This window comes from Gouania willdenowi, chromosome 22 (assembly GCF_900634775.1).
Source record: "Gouania willdenowi chromosome 22, fGouWil2.1, whole genome shotgun sequence".
Taxonomy (NCBI): Eukaryota; Metazoa; Chordata; class Actinopteri; order Blenniiformes; family Gobiesocidae; genus Gouania; species Gouania willdenowi.
The window spans coordinates 29,557,931-29,577,748 of NC_041065.1; the positions used below are offsets into that span (position 1 = coordinate 29,557,931).

General features: G+C 34.9%; 2 protein-coding genes across 7 annotated transcripts in view; both read right to left on the bottom strand.

Moving 5' to 3' along the window:
* The window catches only part of LOC114456907 (sorting nexin-14-like), a 31,751-nt gene extending 24,602 nt beyond the window's left edge, over positions 1 to 7,149 (bottom strand). For 2 of the 5 annotated variants that reach the window (XM_028438969.1, XM_028438970.1), the window contains exons 1-13: positions 6,970 to 7,143; positions 6,729 to 6,907; positions 6,541 to 6,661; positions 5,394 to 5,467; positions 4,870 to 4,948; positions 4,743 to 4,786; positions 4,564 to 4,651; positions 4,396 to 4,480; positions 3,446 to 3,602; positions 1,489 to 1,564; positions 1,298 to 1,342; positions 341 to 421; positions 118 to 232 (exon numbers count right to left, since the gene is read on the bottom strand). In XM_028438969.1, coding sequence (XP_028294770.1) covers positions 118 to 232; positions 341 to 421; positions 1,298 to 1,342; positions 1,489 to 1,564; positions 3,446 to 3,602; positions 4,396 to 4,480; positions 4,564 to 4,651; positions 4,743 to 4,786; positions 4,870 to 4,948; positions 5,394 to 5,467; positions 6,541 to 6,661; positions 6,729 to 6,865 — 1,102 coding nt within the window. In that variant the 5' untranslated portion in view covers positions 6,866 to 6,907; positions 6,970 to 7,143. Of the gene's footprint in view, positions 1 to 117; positions 233 to 340; positions 422 to 1,297; positions 1,343 to 1,488; positions 1,565 to 3,445; positions 3,603 to 4,395; positions 4,481 to 4,563; positions 4,652 to 4,742; positions 4,787 to 4,869; positions 4,949 to 5,393; positions 5,468 to 6,540; positions 6,662 to 6,728; positions 6,908 to 6,969 lie in introns of those variants that run through there. The other 3 variants (XM_028438971.1, XM_028438967.1, XM_028438968.1) reach the window with 2 other exon arrangements.
* Positions 7,150 to 9,796: 2,647 nt separating this feature from the next.
* LOC114456912 (heterogeneous nuclear ribonucleoprotein Q) lies at positions 9,797 to 19,142 on the bottom strand. 2 transcript variants are annotated; one of them, XM_028438981.1, is made up of 12 exons: positions 18,985 to 19,142; positions 17,315 to 17,474; positions 16,126 to 16,244; positions 15,902 to 16,009; positions 15,067 to 15,180; positions 14,752 to 14,928; positions 14,429 to 14,564; positions 13,885 to 14,090; positions 13,648 to 13,797; positions 13,419 to 13,540; positions 12,137 to 12,465; positions 9,797 to 11,226 (listed from the first exon to the last, which is right to left on the bottom strand). In XM_028438981.1, exons 2-12 carry the CDS (start codon positions 17,460 to 17,462, stop codon positions 11,198 to 11,200), a joined length of 1,638 nt encoding a protein of 545 aa, XP_028294782.1. In that variant the 5' UTR covers positions 17,463 to 17,474; positions 18,985 to 19,142; the 3' UTR covers positions 9,797 to 11,197. The 2 variants fall into 2 exon arrangements, with proteins under 2 accessions (XP_028294782.1, XP_028294783.1); XM_028438982.1 differs by lacking the exon at positions 17,315 to 17,474 and having other exon boundaries at positions 18,985 to 19,135.
* Positions 19,143 to 19,818: the final 676 nt, after the last annotated feature.

Genomic DNA, 19,818 nt, shown 5'->3' on the forward strand with positions numbered 1-19,818 from the left:
GAATATAAACAATTAAACAATGTGAAAAAGAGGAGGAATTTCTTCAAAAGTGGTTTATGAAAGAAAATGAATTTACAAATAAAATATATTTTGAATTAAAAAGTGTAAAAAACTCACCGACTGAGAGACAGAACTGGAGCACGTGGACGGCTCCTTCCTGCTTCAGGAAGTTCATGAAGCGAAAAAGAAGGTCTTGTTGTTCTCGGATTTCTTTCAGTTCTAACTTTAACGCCTGAGTGAAAAATTACAATAGATGAGCAACGGAAAATCCTCTTTTTATTAGATGTAAAAAGTAAAAACAGCCTCGATTCGACTCCGTACAGACGAACCAAACACTTACTGAGGCCTTCTTGTTGCGAGTGTCCGAGTATTTTTGGAGAAAAGGAACCAAAGCTGAAGTGGGTTCTGTGGCTTCTTCAGGCTGTTGTGTTAAAGTTATGAAGTGAGATATTAAATTCATAAATACTAATAAACTTTGGATATGAATTAGAGGTCGACCGATATGGGATTTTCAAAGGCCGATACAGATATTGATTTTTTTTTTTAAAGCACATTGATTATGAAAGACAACTGAAACACTCCTATTATATAAATGTATATATTAGAAATTAAATTAAATACACCAATAGAACTCTTAACATTTATTAAATTTTAAATATACCCATACACAACCAAGTAAAACTAAAATCCTATTAAGGATATAATAGGATAAGGATTTTTGATCAGGCACTATTATATATTATCCTATTATATCGGCTTTTTATTGCACATGCACATGCTATTATTACTATATTCATACATCCAAATGGATGTTTTTTATGTTATTTCTTTTTTCCTTTATTGGCTACGCTAAAGTGCTAAATTATTTTTTAAATGAAAAATTAAAAAAAATTAGCCGATATTGAAAAAAAGTCCATATCTTGGTCGACTTCTAATATGAATATACCATTGTAGTCATCTTGTGTGCATTGCAAGTAATTTTGTCAATTTCTGTTGCCATATTGTGTATTTTTAAGTCATTTTTTTGTATATTTGTTGTTGTTTTGTACAACTTTGTATAATTTTGTGTATTTGTTGTTCTCATAATGTGTATTTTTAAGAGTAATTTTGTGTAATTTGGCTGTTTTTTTGTGTATTTCTCTGTCATTTTGTTTGTCTTTTTTTGCACAAAATGAATCATTTCTATAGTAAATAACGTAGCATTTAACTGGCTTTACTATACCGCAGCTGATAGCGTAAATTATATTATATTAGTGTACTGAATAGCAAAAAGGTTCACAGTTCAGTGTATACTTACTGGAGTTTTGTCGATGAATATCAATAATAAATGATTTACAGTGTCCTGAAAAAAAATGAGAAACAAACATTGTTTTTTTATGCTTTTACTTTTCCCTGGTTATCTTTACAGTAACAGCGATGCATTGTTAGAACAGGTTTCAGGTGCCGAAGGCTTTGAAAATGTCCCGTCTTTAACACGTCTACACTCACAGGATCAGCCAAGTAGTCCATGGAAGGAAGGAAGACAGAACCAGCCATGACTTCTCTTATCAGCAGAGTAAGAGATCTGAGCGGAGCGGAGAGATACAGCAGCAGCGGCAGCAGCAGGAAATCACAGAGTAAAAGAGGAGAAAAAGAAGCTTCTGTGTCGTCTGTGAATAATCCAACTTAAAGATGCGGGAGACGATAACATTTGATCAGATAAATCCATAGTGTCGGCCTCGTAGATCAATAAATGGGGAAAAAAGATGTAAAAAGGAGAAATTGCTGCTTAAAAACACTGTCCATTGTTCTACCCACATGTATTTATTTATCTGAATAATGTTCACTGTTATTCAAGAACATTATTAATTATTTGCACCATCGTATATAGTCATTTAAAACATGTAAATCGTTGTTTTAATTAAGGCTGAATGATTTTGGAAAATAATCTAATTGCGATTTTTTTTTTCCTCAATAGTGTGATTGCGATTTAATATGTGATCACTTGTTACGTAGTTTTCAATGAACACGAGCAATAAATCAATCTGTTTCATAATAAAACATTTCAGATTTATTTAAACTTTAAATAAATATAAAATATAAAGCACAGATTACAACAATAAAGCAAACAAATCTGTGGCTTTACCTCTTCAACATATTAAACCAACTTCACGTTTCATGAAACATGTAAATGTGTGGACTGCACTTCCTAAACACTTAACAGGACAGTACAAGAAAAAAAATGTAAAATAGTAAAAAAAAAATTGCAGCCTTTGCGATTAGAAAATCGCGTTTTGTGATATTGCGATAATATCGCAAATGCAATTAATCGTTCAGCCTTAGTTTTAATCACAAATAAAATTGATTAAAAGTGACCAGAAATGATGAAAAACGTGGTGAAATGGGTAAAAAGTTGCAATTTGTGGGTAATGGAATTTAAAAATCTAGAGAAAATTAGAAAATAATGGAGCATGACAAATCGTGAATGTGGTTAAATTGGCAAAAAAAAAAAAACTTAAAATGTGATAAAAAGAGGTTAAAAGTGACAATAATTGGTCAACATGTGACATTAGGTGGAAAAAGTGGTGGAAAGGGTTTAAAATGTGCAGAAAAGTCATTGAAATTTGATGGAGAAGTGGCAGGAATGGGAGAAATGTAGCAAAAATGCATTAAAAGGAGCAAAAACATGGCAAGAAAAAGTGATGAAAATAGGTTAAAATATGGCAAGTTTGATGGTAAAGGTGAGGAAATGGGACTTTAAAAACCACAGAAATTGGTTAAAAGTTGTAAATCATGGGAAAATTTAAAAAATGCAGGGAAAATTTGTTTAAACTAGCAAATTTGCGTATGACAAATCAGGAATGCGGTTAAATTGTCAAAAATAAACTTAAAATGTGGTGAAAAGAGGTTAAAAAAGTGACAATAATTGGTCAACATATGCAACATTAGGTGGAAAAAGTGTTGGAAAGGGTTTAAAAGTGCTGAAAATGTCTTGAAAATGGAAAAAAAATGTGCAGAAAAGACATTATAATTTGATGAAGTGCATGGCAGAAATGGGAGTAATGTAGCAAAAATGCATTAAAAGGAGCAAAAATAAGTTTTAAAAAAGTGATGAAATTAGGTTAAAATATGGCAAGTTTGGTGTAGTTGCAGAAAAAGGGTAAAAATAACCAAAAATTAGCTCAATTTGTTAAAAAATATTCTTAGTTTCTTGGATCCTCATACCAAGGTGGAAAACCCCTGGTCTACAAGACGCCACAATGACATCCCACAATGCAATGCAGGAAACTTTTCCAACAATATCAATAAGAGGATGTTTAGATAAAAAACAAACAACTTTTTACATCTTTTTTTCTTTGATTTATTGATCTTTTATTAATTGATCAATGAGGCTGTGTTTTTATCTGATAAATCAATGATTGTCTCCAGCAGCTTTAACTGATCAATGATGCTTTCACACACTCACCTGCAGTCTGTGGCCTTTGGAGGCAGGATATAAGGAAAGAGAACCTCAGTCAGCTTCCTCAGGTACAGGAGTTCTTCTCTCCGGCTCCGCAGGGCCACATGGAGATCAGGTCCGTACTCCTCCAAAGCCGCTTGTTGGAGATTTTCTACGTTCTTCACTATGGAGGACGATAGGGATGTCACACTCATTTATGTTCAAAAATCCTAATATTATTATGAATACTAAGAATGTCCTCACTTTCAGGTAAATGTATTATCAAAATAAAAAAACATTAAAAAAAAAAACATACACCTAAATAATATAAGTTCACTATTACTGTGTTTAAGGGTATTACTTTTTTGTGCATTTAAACTTACAGATAACAGAAAGTCTACTACCTTTTTTTTTTAGGGGATACTTTTCTTTTTTTAATAAAACATTCTCTGACATGACCTAAAACAAATATATGAAAAAGAGAAGAAGGAAGAAAAAACTGGAGAAAACCAAAAAAAGAAGAAATTAAAAATAAAAAACACACAGAAGAGGAAAAAAACCCAGAAGACATAAAAAATAAATAAATAGAAGAAAAAATAAAAAAAATTAAAAGTATTTTATTTTTATCAGGTAAATATATCATTCAACTTTCAAAAACATACACCTATTAAAAAAAGAAGAAAAATTAAAAACTGAGGAAATTTTTTTTTTTTTATGTGTTTTTAAAAAGAAAAAAAAAATTGAATAAACATTAAAAAGATAAAAAAGTAGAAGAATTCAATTCAATTCAACTTTATTTATATAGCGCTAATTACAACAAAACTCAACTCAAAGCGCTATCAAAATATAAAATTTGTAATAAGAACAATTAAAAAAGACAAAACTGAAGATATTTTTTTAAACAGAAGAAGAAGAAAAAGAAAAAGAAGAAGAAGCAGAACATGCTTAATATACTTGAGTGTATAAATCAGACGTACCTTTCTGTCTTGCCTTGCTGATAATTTCAATGTGCTTCATGGAGACTTTTAGCAGCTTCTGTGTGATGAGCGACGCTACGTCCACCTGAGGAAGGAAAATCATCTCATTTAAAGCCACAGAGTCATTAACACTGGAATATTATTGTTTTTCTTCCTGTCGTTTCTCACCTTCTGTGTCCTACGAACCAACACTGCTGCAAAGAATCGCAGAGTGACTCTGAGCTCGTCTACAAAGGCCTCGTCATCTGTGATGTCTCTAATAAGCACACACACACACACACACACACACAGTCCTTTATATAACACTCACACACACACACACACACTCACACAGTTAGTTAACCTACCTGTACCACGGATAAACAAAGTTTTCCAGAACCAGCTCCAGGATCTAGGAGTAAAAACACAACAGGGACATTAATAATACTTCAACACAAAGATACATGTATTTATACTAATATATTTAAGTATTACCTCTGAGAGGGAAGCATCCACCTTAGAGGGAACTTTAAGGTCGAGCCATGGCTGATAGTTTTCCAGTAACAGGGTCGCTCTGTCAACAAGGAAACGTACGTCATTTAAAATACCAGAAGTCATTAAAAAAAATAATAATAATCTGTTTGAATGCATTAAAGCAAGAATATTAGACTTTATTAAAGCCTGTGCAGCTGCTTTATGGTGGAAATGAAACCTTTGACAGATTCACTTGGACTTTAGTGTAATTGACACGACATGTTAAAAGTCCCTGACATATTCCATATTGTAAAACCTAGTTTTCACTGCAAATTTTATTGTGGTCAAATGAAAATTAAATTAAATGAAATTAAATAAGTAAATGTTTTTGCGGGTTAAATTCTTCACAGGCTAAAGACGGATACATTTGTATTCACAACTCTGAGAGAATTATACGACAAAACGTACAAGAAAAGGTCACTATTTGCGTCTCTCAAAGATGCTAAAAGTTTTAAAATATCAGATTTACATTGCGATTAACCCACCTGTGCCTTTTGCATTTGATTTTCCCACAAACTGCACAGCTGTGGCCCAGTGGAAACAGCTCCTGCTGATAGGTCTGCAAGTAAAATCAGATTCCTGTGAGATATCTGCATTAAACACAGGCTGCCCCTGACTGTTTTATCCTCTGGGATGAGTAAGTAATCAGATTAGCAAGATAGCAAACATTAGACATGGGCAACTGGTGGCCCTCAGGGTCATTTTGTGTGGCCCTCAGGGTAAAACACAAGAAAAGGACATTAAAATACACAAATCAACAGGCAAAGTACATAAAATTACTCAAAACAACACATATTATGAGAACAAAAATACACAAAATAATGCAAAACAACATAAAAAGGACTTCAAAAACTATAATATGGTGACAGAAATTCACAAAATTACTCATAAAACACACAAGACGACTACAAAAATACACAACATGAAAGAAAAATGATGTAAAAAAACAACAAAAACATACCAAATGACACCAGAAAAACTAAGAAAAAACAAACGCACACAAAATGAAAAAAAATAAATAAATTACACAAGTAGACAGAAAAATATACAAACGACTACAAAAAATACCAAAAATGATTTCATAAACACATTAAGACATCAAAAATTGACAAAATTATTTGCAAAAACACACAAAACGACTCCGAAAAAAGACAGAAAATTACAAAAATATATATATATAAAACAACAAAAACACAAAAAATTTTCCAAAACAAACATACCAAACAAAAGATAAATATACAAAGATACGACCCAAAATGAGAGATAAATGTACACAATGACTTCATTAACACACAAAATGACAAAAAAAAAAAAATGCTAAATTACTTCATAAACATACAAAATAACAAACAAAAATCACAAAAAATAAATCTAAAAACAAGCACACTCAAAATTAGAAAAACATATGTACAAAATGACCCAAAAAAAAAAAAAAAACCTTTATTCTTTCCTGTATTAATGCTCAGATTGGTCATTATTCTCAATGCTGACATTAATGTTGATAATGTGTCCCTCAGATCAAATAATCACATTTTTCTGGCTCCAACTGTGATAGAAGTTTCCCATCTTTGCTCTACGTTAATAAATATGCATCAATCCTAGTTTTTGCTTCCATCATCTGCTGTGACACACCTTAGTTTTTGGTTTGATGGATCCAAAGATGTTTGGAAGGAGAGACTCAGGTCCCAATGAGCAGTAAAAAGTCACCACTCCAGCCAGGAACGACCAAAACACCATAATAATGTGAATGTATCTGGAATCAAACATGTGTGAATTATTGCACAAACATTTATGATGGTGATACAGTGAGTGAACAGAACCTATTGAGCAGCAGGGTGGAGATGAGCAGGAGGAGGATCAGGAAGCAGAACACTGGGTAGTGTCTGCACAGCTCTCTGACTCTGTGGAGTCTCACTGTGCCACGCACTTTGTGCAGATAAACGCTGATTCCTGCCATCCTACAGCATCCGACAGCATCCAACAGCCTCAGTGCATGTCTCTGTGCAACAGCAGCACACACATCAGAATCACACACACAGGAGAAGAAGAAGAATGACTTACTGTGGGGTTTAATGCTCCTTATTTCTGTGAATCTCCACCATTATGGTAGTAAACACACATGCGCGTCCATGTGACGTCCCTGCACACGTGCACACATCTGTAAAGCACTGACAGTGGATGGATGGATGGATGGATGGATGAGGGGAAATAAACCAACCTTCAAGCAGCGAGGATTCAGTGGGCGGGGTGATGACGTCACCTCCGCTCAGCTGCTCCACTTTGTAAACACATCAGCGAATTTTTATGTTTAGGACAGAATTAAAGAAAATAATATTAAAATCCTACACAATATTTATGCAACCAATCTATATTATTTTAAATGGTAAATTCAACATACACAATAAGTGTAAATTCAAGAAATATTCTTCCCTTTTTGTAAGCTTTCTGTGTGAATTTAAATAATATGAATATTTTTTCCCTTATTATTAAAAAAAGAAAAGAAAAAAAAGCATCAAAACTGTGACAATATATAACAAAAATTTTTGAAATGGAATATAAACTGATTTACCCCTTTTATTTGTTTTTTTTTTCTTTCAATTGTGTATTTACGATTCTTGCTTGATTGTTCCTTTTCTATATATTTGTATAGTGTACACTTCTGACTTAAGAACAGAAAGAAAAAAAAAAACAGAAAAAAAAAAAAAAAACTTTTATTAATGAAAAAAAAACTTGTTTTTTCATTTCCTTTTTTTTTTGTTATTTTCAATTTTTTTGCACCCAATCATTTTATCATCATCTTTTCACTGCATTAGACATGTTTTTACTATGATTTATCATTATATATATATATATATATATATATATATATTAAGTGATCTGTGTTTATTTAACGTAACGAAGCATATGTTTGTCAATAAAGCTATATATCAAAAAAAAAAAAAAAAAAAGAACGAAAAAAGAAAAAAAAAAAGAAATCGCATCAGCTTCGTCCAGCCTCCAACACAGAGGGATCAGTGGCCATTTTGTTATTTCATCATCATCATCATCATCATCATCAGTCGAAAAGCTTTCTCTGTGTACACGGAGTTTTATGTTGAAAATTGTTATTATGGTTATTTCTTTCCGAAATAATGAGGGTTTTTTCCCCCCTAAAATGTTTAGATTTAGTCATTTATTAGCCTCAATATTATTCATGTATTTATTTTAAACTAATTACTGTCCCTTTTTGACAATCACAGATACATATTTTAATCTTATAATTTTTAAATTGATTTTTTTTTTTTTAAATTGCAATATTCGTTTTGAAGAAAAGAAGAAGAAGAATGAAAGAAATTTTTTCTTTCTTCCTCGAGCTTCAGCATATCTGTATCATTTTTCAAAATAAAATACACCGGTGGCACTTCTGACGCAATACCCAACACAAGAAGAAGAAAATGTTTATTTGTTTATTTTATAGTTTCAGTTCATATCTGCATTTTTTTCCCCTCCAATGGCGTAAAGCAAACAAGACGAATTACCACAACAAGAAAAGGGAAAATAAAAATAAAAGCTCAAAATGAAGTGGAAAACTGTATTTACTTATTCAGTCCCACCCCAAACATAACAGCATTTACAGTAGATATAATCACCATAATAACCTTAGAAATAAATCCATAAGGGAAATAATTACCACCAAAACCATTATAAACGCTGAATACGTCTTAGACATACAGTATAACTAAGATCTAAATTTGAAATCTTAGCAATTGGAATAAAGATGTTTAACTTGCATGTTTAATTTGCTTTTAAGCACAGCTATGTTTTAAAGTATGTGAATAATACTGCCCTCTACAGGAACACAAGGGTAACTGTCTGCTTCCTTCAAATGAGAGCCACCCATTGTGGAGGAAAGAGCCACATGCTGCTCACAAGCCACCATCTTTATAACTTACAATAGTTTCCAAACTTTTTTGGACCGTGACCCAATTTTGATATATATTTAAAAAAATTCTGGCGACCCCAAAAAACACTTTTTTCTTCTAGAATTTTTTTTTTTTTTTTTACTGTTACAAATACAGATCAGCCAGGATTCATGACAAATTGCACCAGTGTATTTTATTTTAAATAAATTTGTATTTGAGAAAGTGAATGCACTTTTAAATTTAAATACATCTTTAATCAGTATTAGTTTATCCAGTAGTTTGTTTTTTTTTAACCAATTACTACTAGACATTTAAGGTGACCCCATTTCAATTCCAAGGAACCTCAGATCGGGTCACGACCCCTAGGTTAAAAAACACCCTAGTTACGAGCTCATACTATCTTTGTTCATCTTAAGTATTTTGAAACCCTTGTTTCATTTTGTAAGAATGCAGCTAACTACTCATCTTTTATCTAAAAAAGGTAAAGTTATAAAAATTGATTTTTTTAAATAAAAATTAAAAAAAATGTGAAAACTTTATGCTGTTGTTTTAATATTTAATTCAATTTCAATACAAGTCATTTTTTGGTTCATTTAGATAGCCGTTTTAGCAATTAAGCACTATAACTTCTGTTTTCTTTCCTTTGTGACAGTTATCCTACTTTATTCATTTCAATTTATTAGCTCAACTACAAATATGCATCTTTCTGCTAATGTACATAATACTGTTTCTATTATTAAATACTGTGAATTGGATGTAATTGTTTTTTTTGCAGAAAAACCTTTAACAATTATCTATATCTGATCTTTATCACACCAGGAATATTTATCCAAGGTAGATAGAGGTAGACACCAATAGAAATCAAAAACTTTATTACAAAAATAAGTTACACTCACCTCCATTTTACAGTATAAAACAATTTATTTGCAGGAATGCAAAAAATGTTGTTGGCCACCAACAATAGTTTAAAACTGCTGACGTCATTGTTTTTTTCTCAAAAGGTGGTTAATGATTTTACTGAGGGAGTTAACTGTATTAGAAAACTGGGATTGAAGAGCAGTTTTCATGATGCTATAGATGGAAATAGAAATCGTTCACTGCAGTATCCCTTCGACCACTGTGGCTAAAAGTCATGATCCCTCACCGCACCGTAGCAGTCGATGTGAGGCACACATGCTCGCTGAGTGGGCAATATGGCATTTCAGTCATTCCTAAAAGATTAACTTCATAGATCTTCCGCACAGCTTTTAGTCTCAGGAGCTGGTGAAGGATCATTGGAGACAAAACATGATCTTTATAATGAGATGAATGGACAAAACTTTACAGACATAGATGGGGGGAAAAAACGAGTTTCTATCCATATAAAAAACAGCACAGTGGCACAAAAGGGACACTGCAGGGCTTTTATTTTGTTTTATTTCTTTTTTCTTTTCTTTTCTTTTTAAATCAAAGGCAGTTGAACGCCTGTGATGTTGAAGCCTTTACAAAAGTAACATTTTCCAAAAAAGAACCTATACATCCAGTAACTACATACTCTGAAGAAGCAAGGTGGCTAATTCAGTTCAAAATAAGATAAAAGCAGGGCTTGTTTGGACTCATCACATGAGATTGTTTTTTGCATGCCCAGTTTGACTGTTTGCAGTCTGTAGAGCTGCAGCTAAAGACTATATTACACTAAGTACATCGTTTTTGCGCCGCAGCCCTTGTGCATATTTTGTATTGGAAACAAGCCCTGCTTTCATCAATATAGTTTCCCTATTTACAGTACAGGCCGGGTAGTTTAGTCCTCTGTACTGAGGTAGTCAACCAACCCTTAAAGACCAGTTCTTAAAAGAACCACTTTCCTGGAATGCCTGACTTATCCATGCCAGGTGGGTACACCCTAAAAACCTGCAAATGTTCTCTTTCAAACACCCAGATCAGACAGCTATCAACATGGATATTCCGACAATAAAACTGCGATCAGCACAAAAATATACATCAAGCTCCTTCGAGCCACTTCAAACCGAACAACTTAAAAAGTGCAATTTCTTCAATAATTATTTAAAATGGCATGTTCAGGGACAGGGAAGGGGGAGATTGTAAGGGCAATTCATAGAGCCTCCCATAGAAGGCTATATACAGAAACTCTGGGCAAAGAGGCTGTGGCATGTATTCATTATCCTGTAATCATTCTTTTTTTTTAAGGTGGCAGTTTCAATAAAAAAAAAAAAAAAAAGAAATAAAATAAAAAAAACAGGTACAAAAAAAATAGGGGGGAGGGGGGGAGAGAAGGGAGATGCTTCTTCTGTAAGGCTGGAATATCATTGGACCTTTCACTTTCTTGGTGTTGAACATCCATTGCAGCTTAGGTGTAACCCCACATCAAGTCAGTTCACCGGGACAGGTCAGGACCGTCCTCGGCCCCGTTTACCTGCTGGAGAACGAAAGGAAAAAACAACAACAAAACAAAAAAAGCCTGTTTGAGTTGCCATACACGCGTTAGACTAGTGGAAATCTAGACAGAAAACACAGTTTTGCTAATAATGTAAATAAAAACCAGGCTTTTACACAATTCTACAGTTTTACATATTCTGAAAACAACCAAGAACAGATTGACCTTTAAAAACTACCGTAGTTTTTAATCTAAAACTACATAACCATTTATAAGAATTATATTCACGAAATTAAGTTCAAATTTCTGAAAAATGCTTTAAAAAAAGTAAATTTACACCTGATTGTTAAAGAGTAACTAAACCCCAGCTTTCTTCTGACCTGCCAATAGGAGGGAGATTTAACAAAAATGCCTTGATTATGGGCAGGGCTTCTGGAGCAGTTAAGACACACCCAGTCTATACTATAAAATCTCTACTAGACAATCAATGCTATGCTAAGTAATTACTCAGTATACCTCTCTATTCACTATTCTCACAATCCAACCTACTCACTACAGATTTTAGAGCCCACAGGCGATAGTTTTAATAAAAGGGGCAGGGCTAACAGTGCTTATTTGTGACACCAGATGGTCCCAAAACATCACATGATCTAACTAACCCATAGAGGGCAGTCAATGACATTTTACAACAAAAAATGCCAAATTTACTCAGAATAAATTGTTGAGAGTTGGATCAGGATTTAGAACAGCACTACTTCATACCCAAATACATTGTATTCAGCAGAAAAAAGTGGTTTTGGGGTTTAGTTATTCTATAAAACAACCAATAGCTGATCTACCATTCAAAACCAACCTAGTTTTTAGTCCAAAACTACTTCATAACCATTTTTTAGGTTTATGATCGAAAAATTAAGTTCAAAGCCCTGAAAAATTCTTTAAAAAGTGAATTTACGCCTGATTGTTCCAAGGCTCCCTCGCTGGGAGAAGCCGACCCTGCCTCTCGCCGTAATAGCACCACGCCCCCTGGCTGGAGCGGCGCTGCCACGCGCACCTCCTCTGGCTCCTAATCGTCCTCTTCCAGAACCCTGGAAATCATCATATCCATAATAGGGGTCGTCATAGCCTCCCCGGTAGCTGTGGTAGTCATATCCGTAGTAATCATAATAGTCTTCATAGCTGTAATAATCAGGGGGGTAGGAATATCCTCCGCGACCGCCTCGCCCTCGGCCTCTTGTGGGCGGCGGCATGTGTGGGGGCCCGTAATAATAGTATTCATCATACCTGGGAATGGATACAAAAGGTCAATGTGATTAACACAATGCCCGACTAGCAGAGGTGTAAAGAGTACTGACACATCCTACTCAAGCAGAAGTACTGTAATTTGATTGAAATCATACATAAAATACTTAACTACAAGTAAAACTAGCTCAATTAAATAGTACTTAAAGTACTATACTGTGAACAGGTCCGTGTGTGTGTATATATCTTCCATTCGCTATTTTTACTACGCTGTTTTTTAATCTACTGCTGCTGTAACACTGCAAATTTCCCCTTTGTGGAACAATAAAGGTTATCTTATCTTATAAGTTCTGAGTTACTTTCAGCCCCCATGTTTATTTTTGGTAATAAATCTTGCTACGCTTCCCTTGCAAACAGTAAATTTCTCATGTATAAACTTAATGCAATTTATTTTCCACAAAAGCATCTGTATATAAAAAAAAAAGGTTTGTCAAAATGTACAATTCTTTTTATTTTTAATAAAAAAATGCCAATTATTCAATTAAAGATATATTTATATTAGGCTTTAAGCATAGCTAAATGTATGAACTCTAAAACTAAGAAAATAACCTCCAGTCAGCGCTGTTTAGGGGCCGTGCGCTACGTTTAATCTAATTGGTCGGCTATGATGTGACGCATTTGATTGTTGTCTGGTCATTTAATTTTTTGAAGTTTCACAATGTCTGTCAATCATTTTAATACAAAAATAATAATTTACTCAGTAACTGTTGGGTGTAGAAATGTAACAAATTACTTCACTTCTTTTAAAACCTACTTGTGCACAAGTAAGATTACTTATTTGGAAATATAATAAAAAAAAGAAGAAGTACTGATCAATGCAACTCAATTACAGTAACGTGAGTACTTGTAATCCGTTACTTTCACCTCTGCAGACTAGATAACTAAATAACAACTAATCGACATGTTGCTCAGACTAAATTACCAGAGTGTCTTACATTTGCGTTTTAGCAGCTTGTCTCTGGGCCTTGCGCTCTTTCCTCTTCTGATCCGGGGGTTTGGCAAAGACTATTTCAATGTGCTCCCCTTCAAGGTCTTTGCCATTGAGATCAGCCAAAGCCTGTGGAAAAAAAGAGTCACAACGTGTTTTAAGATCATCTCCTTACAAATCAATCATAAAACCATCGTTTCAATTTGTCTAGATTGCAGTGACTTAGTAGTTTCTACCTTCACTGCTCCGTCTCTTTCCTCAAAATGGATGAAGGCGTAATCTTTCAATTTCTTGACTCGCTCCAGTTTGCCAAACTGACTGAAGGCCTTTTCAAGTATCTCTTCTGAAACAGTAGTCGCCAAGTTCCTCACGAATAGCACCTTGACCTAAAAGTAAACCAAAGAAAAAAAGCATATGCAACATGTTAGCAACAAATTAATATTTAAATATGGCGAGTTCGCAGTGTTTCTTACCTTGGCCATGACCTCTGGGTCGGGGTCCTCAATGGGGTCGGCCCACTCCACAGTGACCACATTGCCCCATACCTTCACCTTCCCGCTCATTAGACGTCGGCGGGCCTGAGCAGCAGTCTTATGGTCTTCATACTCCAGGAAACAGAAGCCTCGGTTCTTCTTCTTGTCGTCTGGCTGGTGGTACAATATGACATCATTGAGACCCTCTGTAGGAAAAAAAAAAAAAAAAAAAAAAAAGACATTTGTGGGGGGATGACAAAATGCACACTAATTAATAATGAAGCAACAACAAAAAAGCAAAAATGATATTTAGATTAAAACTCAACCCTTTCTTTAGGAATATTTCACATAAAGACAATTTTTAAAGATATTTTTTGGTGTCCTTTCAGATCTTAGCGGTAAACCATCACAGTAATTTGAAATTACTCCAGGGCAGTCATGAGATCATCATTTGGACAAGTTTGTCACTTCAACAAAAACAACGAAATAATTCAAAAGTGCGGCTGAAGAAAAATTTAAAATAATATTAAAAAAAAGGCTTTACCTGTGACTTTCGCAAATTCCTCAACAATCTGATCTTTCGTTTTGCTCTTGGGGATGGAGCCGACAAAAAGTCTATTATTGGCCACAGAGATGCACACGCCAATGTGTTTGCCAGGTCGGATTTCATTGTTGTTGCACTATGAACGAATAAAGAATAACAACAATGACAAAATGATTATTATTATAATCTCCCAATTGGTAAAAAAACACATTTAGAGATTTAAATATCTATTAAAAAATTAAGATGATTAGTGATTGACAGATTAATTTGCAGAAGATCTTTGGAATGCAGGTGTGGCAGTTCCATCAGACAGTGTAACATACCAATTTGACAGCCTGCTGAGCAGCTTCTTTAGTGCAAAATGTGACAAAGGCATATCCTCTGTTCAAGCCACTCAGAGGATCCATCATCAGGCGTAGATCCCAAATTGGGCCGGCTTTCTCAAAGAGTGGGATCAGCTCGTCCTCAAAAAGGTCTCTTGGGATTTTACCCACGAAAATCTAGTCAGAAAAAAAAACAGGGAAATTAAACTCTTGGTGACAAGAAAGTCATTGAAATCTTGAAATACAAAAATAAAGCAAACAGAATCTACGGCCTTATATTTACAACAATAAAACACTAAAAAAGTAGTTCCTTACCTCTGTACCAATCGTGGGTTGGGTCCCTGAGTGGGCAGACTCCGGTGGGGGGCCGCCATACTTCCTCTGACCCGTTGTGACATCAAGTGTATAGCCTGTCCTCTCCAGCAAAGCCTGATAATGGAAAAACATGACTAATGACCAAAGATTCTGACAGAAACACCTCTTTATTCAAGTTCAAATCTAGACAGAACACTAGGACTGGGCAATATATTGAGATTCAAGATAAATCAAGTTTTCTATTTTGGCGACCTAGAAAATTACAATATCGGCTATATCAATCAATATATATTCTTTATAGCTTATTTTGTCTTAAACCACTTTCACTGCTTCTCAGAACAGCATTAAAAGCACAGAACAATGATTTCTGTGTGTGTCCTAATTAGGGCTGGGAAATATATAGATATTCAACATATCGCAATTTTTTTTTGGTGATAAAAAAAAAATCCAATATTGCCTATATTAAAATAAATATTTTATAGCTTATTTTGTATTAAAATACAGCATAAAAAGCAAAGTTGGATGGATATCTGAGTGCGTCCTAACCCAGACTTTCCCCTCAACGAGCCACACTACACAACTCACACACGTGCTGTCCTTTATAGGAAAAAAAGCCAAAAGTGACACATTTTGAGCAACCGTTTGTTAATAAATGCGTCTGTATGGCATTTTGCATCAGCAAATTATTTAACCCTGAATTGTCTTTCTGGTCTAATTTCATTTGAATTAACATTAGCGAGATTTATGTCTTTTATTGCCATTTTGAGAAAACATATTGAGATATAAGCTTTGGTATATATCACCCAAATTAGCCAAAATACATTTAGGTCCTCACTTTGATTTTAGCTTCATCTGGTCCTTTGTTAGTGTCCGACACTTTGGTCCCTTGTTTCTCTCTCTGTCTGTACGTCTTCATCACGCCACAAAGAAAGGCACTTTTGTTCTGTGGGGACAATAAAACAAACAATTAACATTAAAAAAGCAAAGTACCATTAACAGATTATGAAAAGAATCCAACAAAAGGAAACACGTTACACTACAGCGCTATTATTCACATACCTGAACATGTGAGAGGTCACTGTCCTTGAATTGCAAAAGGACCTGAAGAGCACCTTCCTCGTTGAATTCTTTCAAAGCTTCAATTGCGCGATCATCTAAGTCACTGTGTGACACCAAACCTGAAGGAACATCAAAGAACATGAGCGACAAACAAAGAAAAGTTTAAAACAGTTTCATCAATGAAACACTTGAAAATAGACCAAAAATATGTTTGTGTGTGATGTGTAAACTGTTTCGACACTAATATTGAGATAAATACTGAAGTCGGGCGTTTTTACAGAAGCAATCACAACAGATGTGACACTGCAATTTTATATGCCCGTCCCCCTCGACTCTGAGTTCCTAATGAGCCAGTCAGCATTCTTCCTCTGTAAAGGAGCCGTCACCTGTCCAAGGCAGCCACACACACACGTGCTCGCGCGTGCATGCCCTAATACACACACACAGCTGCAACCATTGTTCTCAACTGTCCTTTCTCGGTTCATAAGGCTATAAGGCTACACCAGAACTTGATGCAACCGTCATAAAAAAGTCCTAATGTGAAGCCAAATTTCATATTAATGAAATGAGGTTTAGCTCACATAAAATCAGACCAAAACAATGTGTCGAATTGTAGCAGATAGTCAGATTTACAGTGGCTCCACTTGCAACTGTACACATGTTCACTCAAGTAATGTGTAGTGCAGGGTTTTACAACCTTAGGGTCATGACCCCATGTGGGAGAGCAGGAAGAGGCTGAAATTATTATTCTTTTTCAAATTAAAACATCACACAATCTTAAACTGTAATCTATACTTTCAATTTCTCAAATATAAATCTAGTTTAAATAAATTGCAAAATAAAAATATCTGAGTTGGCGAAATCTGGTCATTTTGTGCACTCCTTACTACTCTGTATCTGTAACAGTATAACAAATCTGATCAAAAAACTATTTTTAGAAGAAGAAAAAGTTTGTGGGGTTGCCCAAAATCTGTGATATAACAGAGGTCACAACCCAAAAAAGGTTGGGAACCACTGGTGTAGTGTAATGTAATTTTTGTAGCACTGCAGTACCCATTTTGGTGGGAAACCACAAAAAGTTGCTTCAGGATCCCAATTCCCCCATTGAAAAAGATAAACAATACATGCAAGAAATTGATCAAACAAAAAATTGCATATAGAATATGCAAATATGTTCATGGTGTCTTACCTGCTATGTAAATTTCATCTAGTTTTTCAGCAACTTTCTGTGGTAAACCAGCTTCTAATAAAGTCTGGAAGTGCTCAGAATGGGTAACTGCAGCAGAGGTGTCCATTGGATCTTCTGGACCATTTCCATTAATATGTTCTGTGGCCATGTCTCCAGAAATCTGTGTAAATGCAATGAGCCAAATTAATCCTGTGGTCAAGGACAAGAATTGGAACTCTGCTTCAAGAATGATTTAGTCTTAGACTTGTCAAGATACAAGTGTTCGACTATAATTATGACTGAATAGCTAATAGAAATGTGCCTGTTTCGTCAAACAAAGGGTGGTTAACATTTTCTAGGGGAAGGACGGTCTTGTGGTGCTTCACAGACTTGGAAACTTAACTTTTACCATCTTTTAACAAGTATCGAGCAATTCCTCGTGGGTTTAAGTCAACCTGCATACAGGCAACTATTGTCCAAAGATGAATTCACACCAACATGTTATTAAAACAGTGGGATTGTTGTCTTTGTTTCCCAGAGAAACCGCAGAGAAAAAGTGCATTTTTTGCATTGTGTAACCCTGCATTGTAAATTACATGTTAGCTCGCCTGCTTCTTTCTCTGCTGACTTCAGCATAAGCTAGTAGGGGTGGCCGATACACGTGTTCCGACATTGGTAACTGAACAACAAGACTACAACCTGTAGTAGTAATAACTGTGCAAAGACACGCATTAAACACTCAGGAAACAGGCTTAATTAATGTTGGTCAAAAATGCCAGTTTATCTATTTCACAACTAGCATTTCTCACCTTTCTATCCTGTACATCCTCTCATGTGGCCTTTACTGTACTAGCCCAACATATGCACACGATAGCAAATACTAGTGCCTGCTAATCTCGCATCTAAAGCACGTGTTTCCTTGTGGTCAACAGCATTGGTACTTATACTTAAAACACATGCAATGATGTAGTAAAACTAAAACAGATGTTAAAATTGGCAGAATAGTCACCATTTTGTGTTAATGTGACTATAGTGTTGAATTCAATCATGCGGGCACACGTTGACGCGTGCTAGCTAGCGGGCTACTAGCTTGCACGGCTAACCTTTTGAGCTAACCGAGCTAACTCGAAAGCCTCTTCTGGACAATAACATGATGCTCGAATGTGAGCTTTCAATGCATAAATATGCCCCCATTGATTAAAACTGGTGGAATTGCGTGTCCTGATGCAGTAGTGGGGTGTATTTAATAGATTCCTTGTGATTTAAAGTAGCGAGATGCCTGCTAAAGGCTAACACCGTACAGTGACAATGAGCGTCTGTCAAAAACGGGCTAACTGGCTAGCTAGCCTAGCACGCTAGCTCCAACGGATATATCAGTGAGGCCATTGTTACAGCGTTGTGTTGGCTCGGACTTTGCTAGTCTGCACACCGTGTATTTTCACGTTAAATCACCACCAACAATGCCGTTAAAACTACACATTTCGCCAACGGGAACACGGGTTTATCAAGCTGCAGCTACTTAGTAAGACTCCATTTGTAAAAAAAAAAAAAAAAAAAAAAATGCCGGTGTGGAGAACTCGTCTCCGACCACCAGTTCCCCACATTGTTTGAAACAGCAGCGCAGGATTCAAGACTTTCTCAGCACTCAACGAGCTTAGAAACGTGTGAGCGATCGGAAGCATTCGCCCTACCTGCCGCTGGCACACCAACGCGTACGGTGCTGATTACTTAGGAAGATATAAGTGATTTTAAAAGACAGGAAAAGTGGAAAACTCCCGGCACTGGTCCGGCTCCAGTCATTCACTGTTTATGGTGTAAAATGGCTGCCACGTTCACGCCTCGAGTTTTGTCTCGTCGATGGGGTTTCTTGGACAGCTCTGCACGGGCTCGCCTTGTATGCATTTACAGTAGAGCAGCGGGTCACCGACGGCTCCCATTCATTTACCAATGGGAGCGACGCTTTTTACACCAAGCGACACTCATTTTAAACACGATTGGGATTTTAACTGAGCGCAACATTAAATTGAATATATATTTAAAAAAAAAAAATAATAATTAAAAGCTAAACACATTTTATCTGTGCTGTGAAAACTTTCCACCATTAAAACCAGGGGTAAATGTCACAATTATGGCACCACCTTTAGTAGTAATCTACTTAAACTAAAACTACATGTTCAATCCACTAAAATTTAAATACTATATATAGGTCAATGACGTACAACATGATATTTCATTAAAATACAAATAAAAAAAAGACCATTATTGGACAAAGTTAAATACTTTGGATGTACAAAACACAAGAGAAATAGTGCAGAATAGCTCAGAAAATAAATGTAAATAAGTAAGTTTAAAGAAAACATCTTTAAAATCAATTCAAATATTAATTATTATTATTAAAATAGAAAATATTAAAATGCAAAATATTAATTAAAATAAATGTATTGTAAAAATGTATTTTAGGTGTCATAATGTCATGGACATGATACCATTAAAATAACAGAATAATGCAGTTGGACGGATAATTT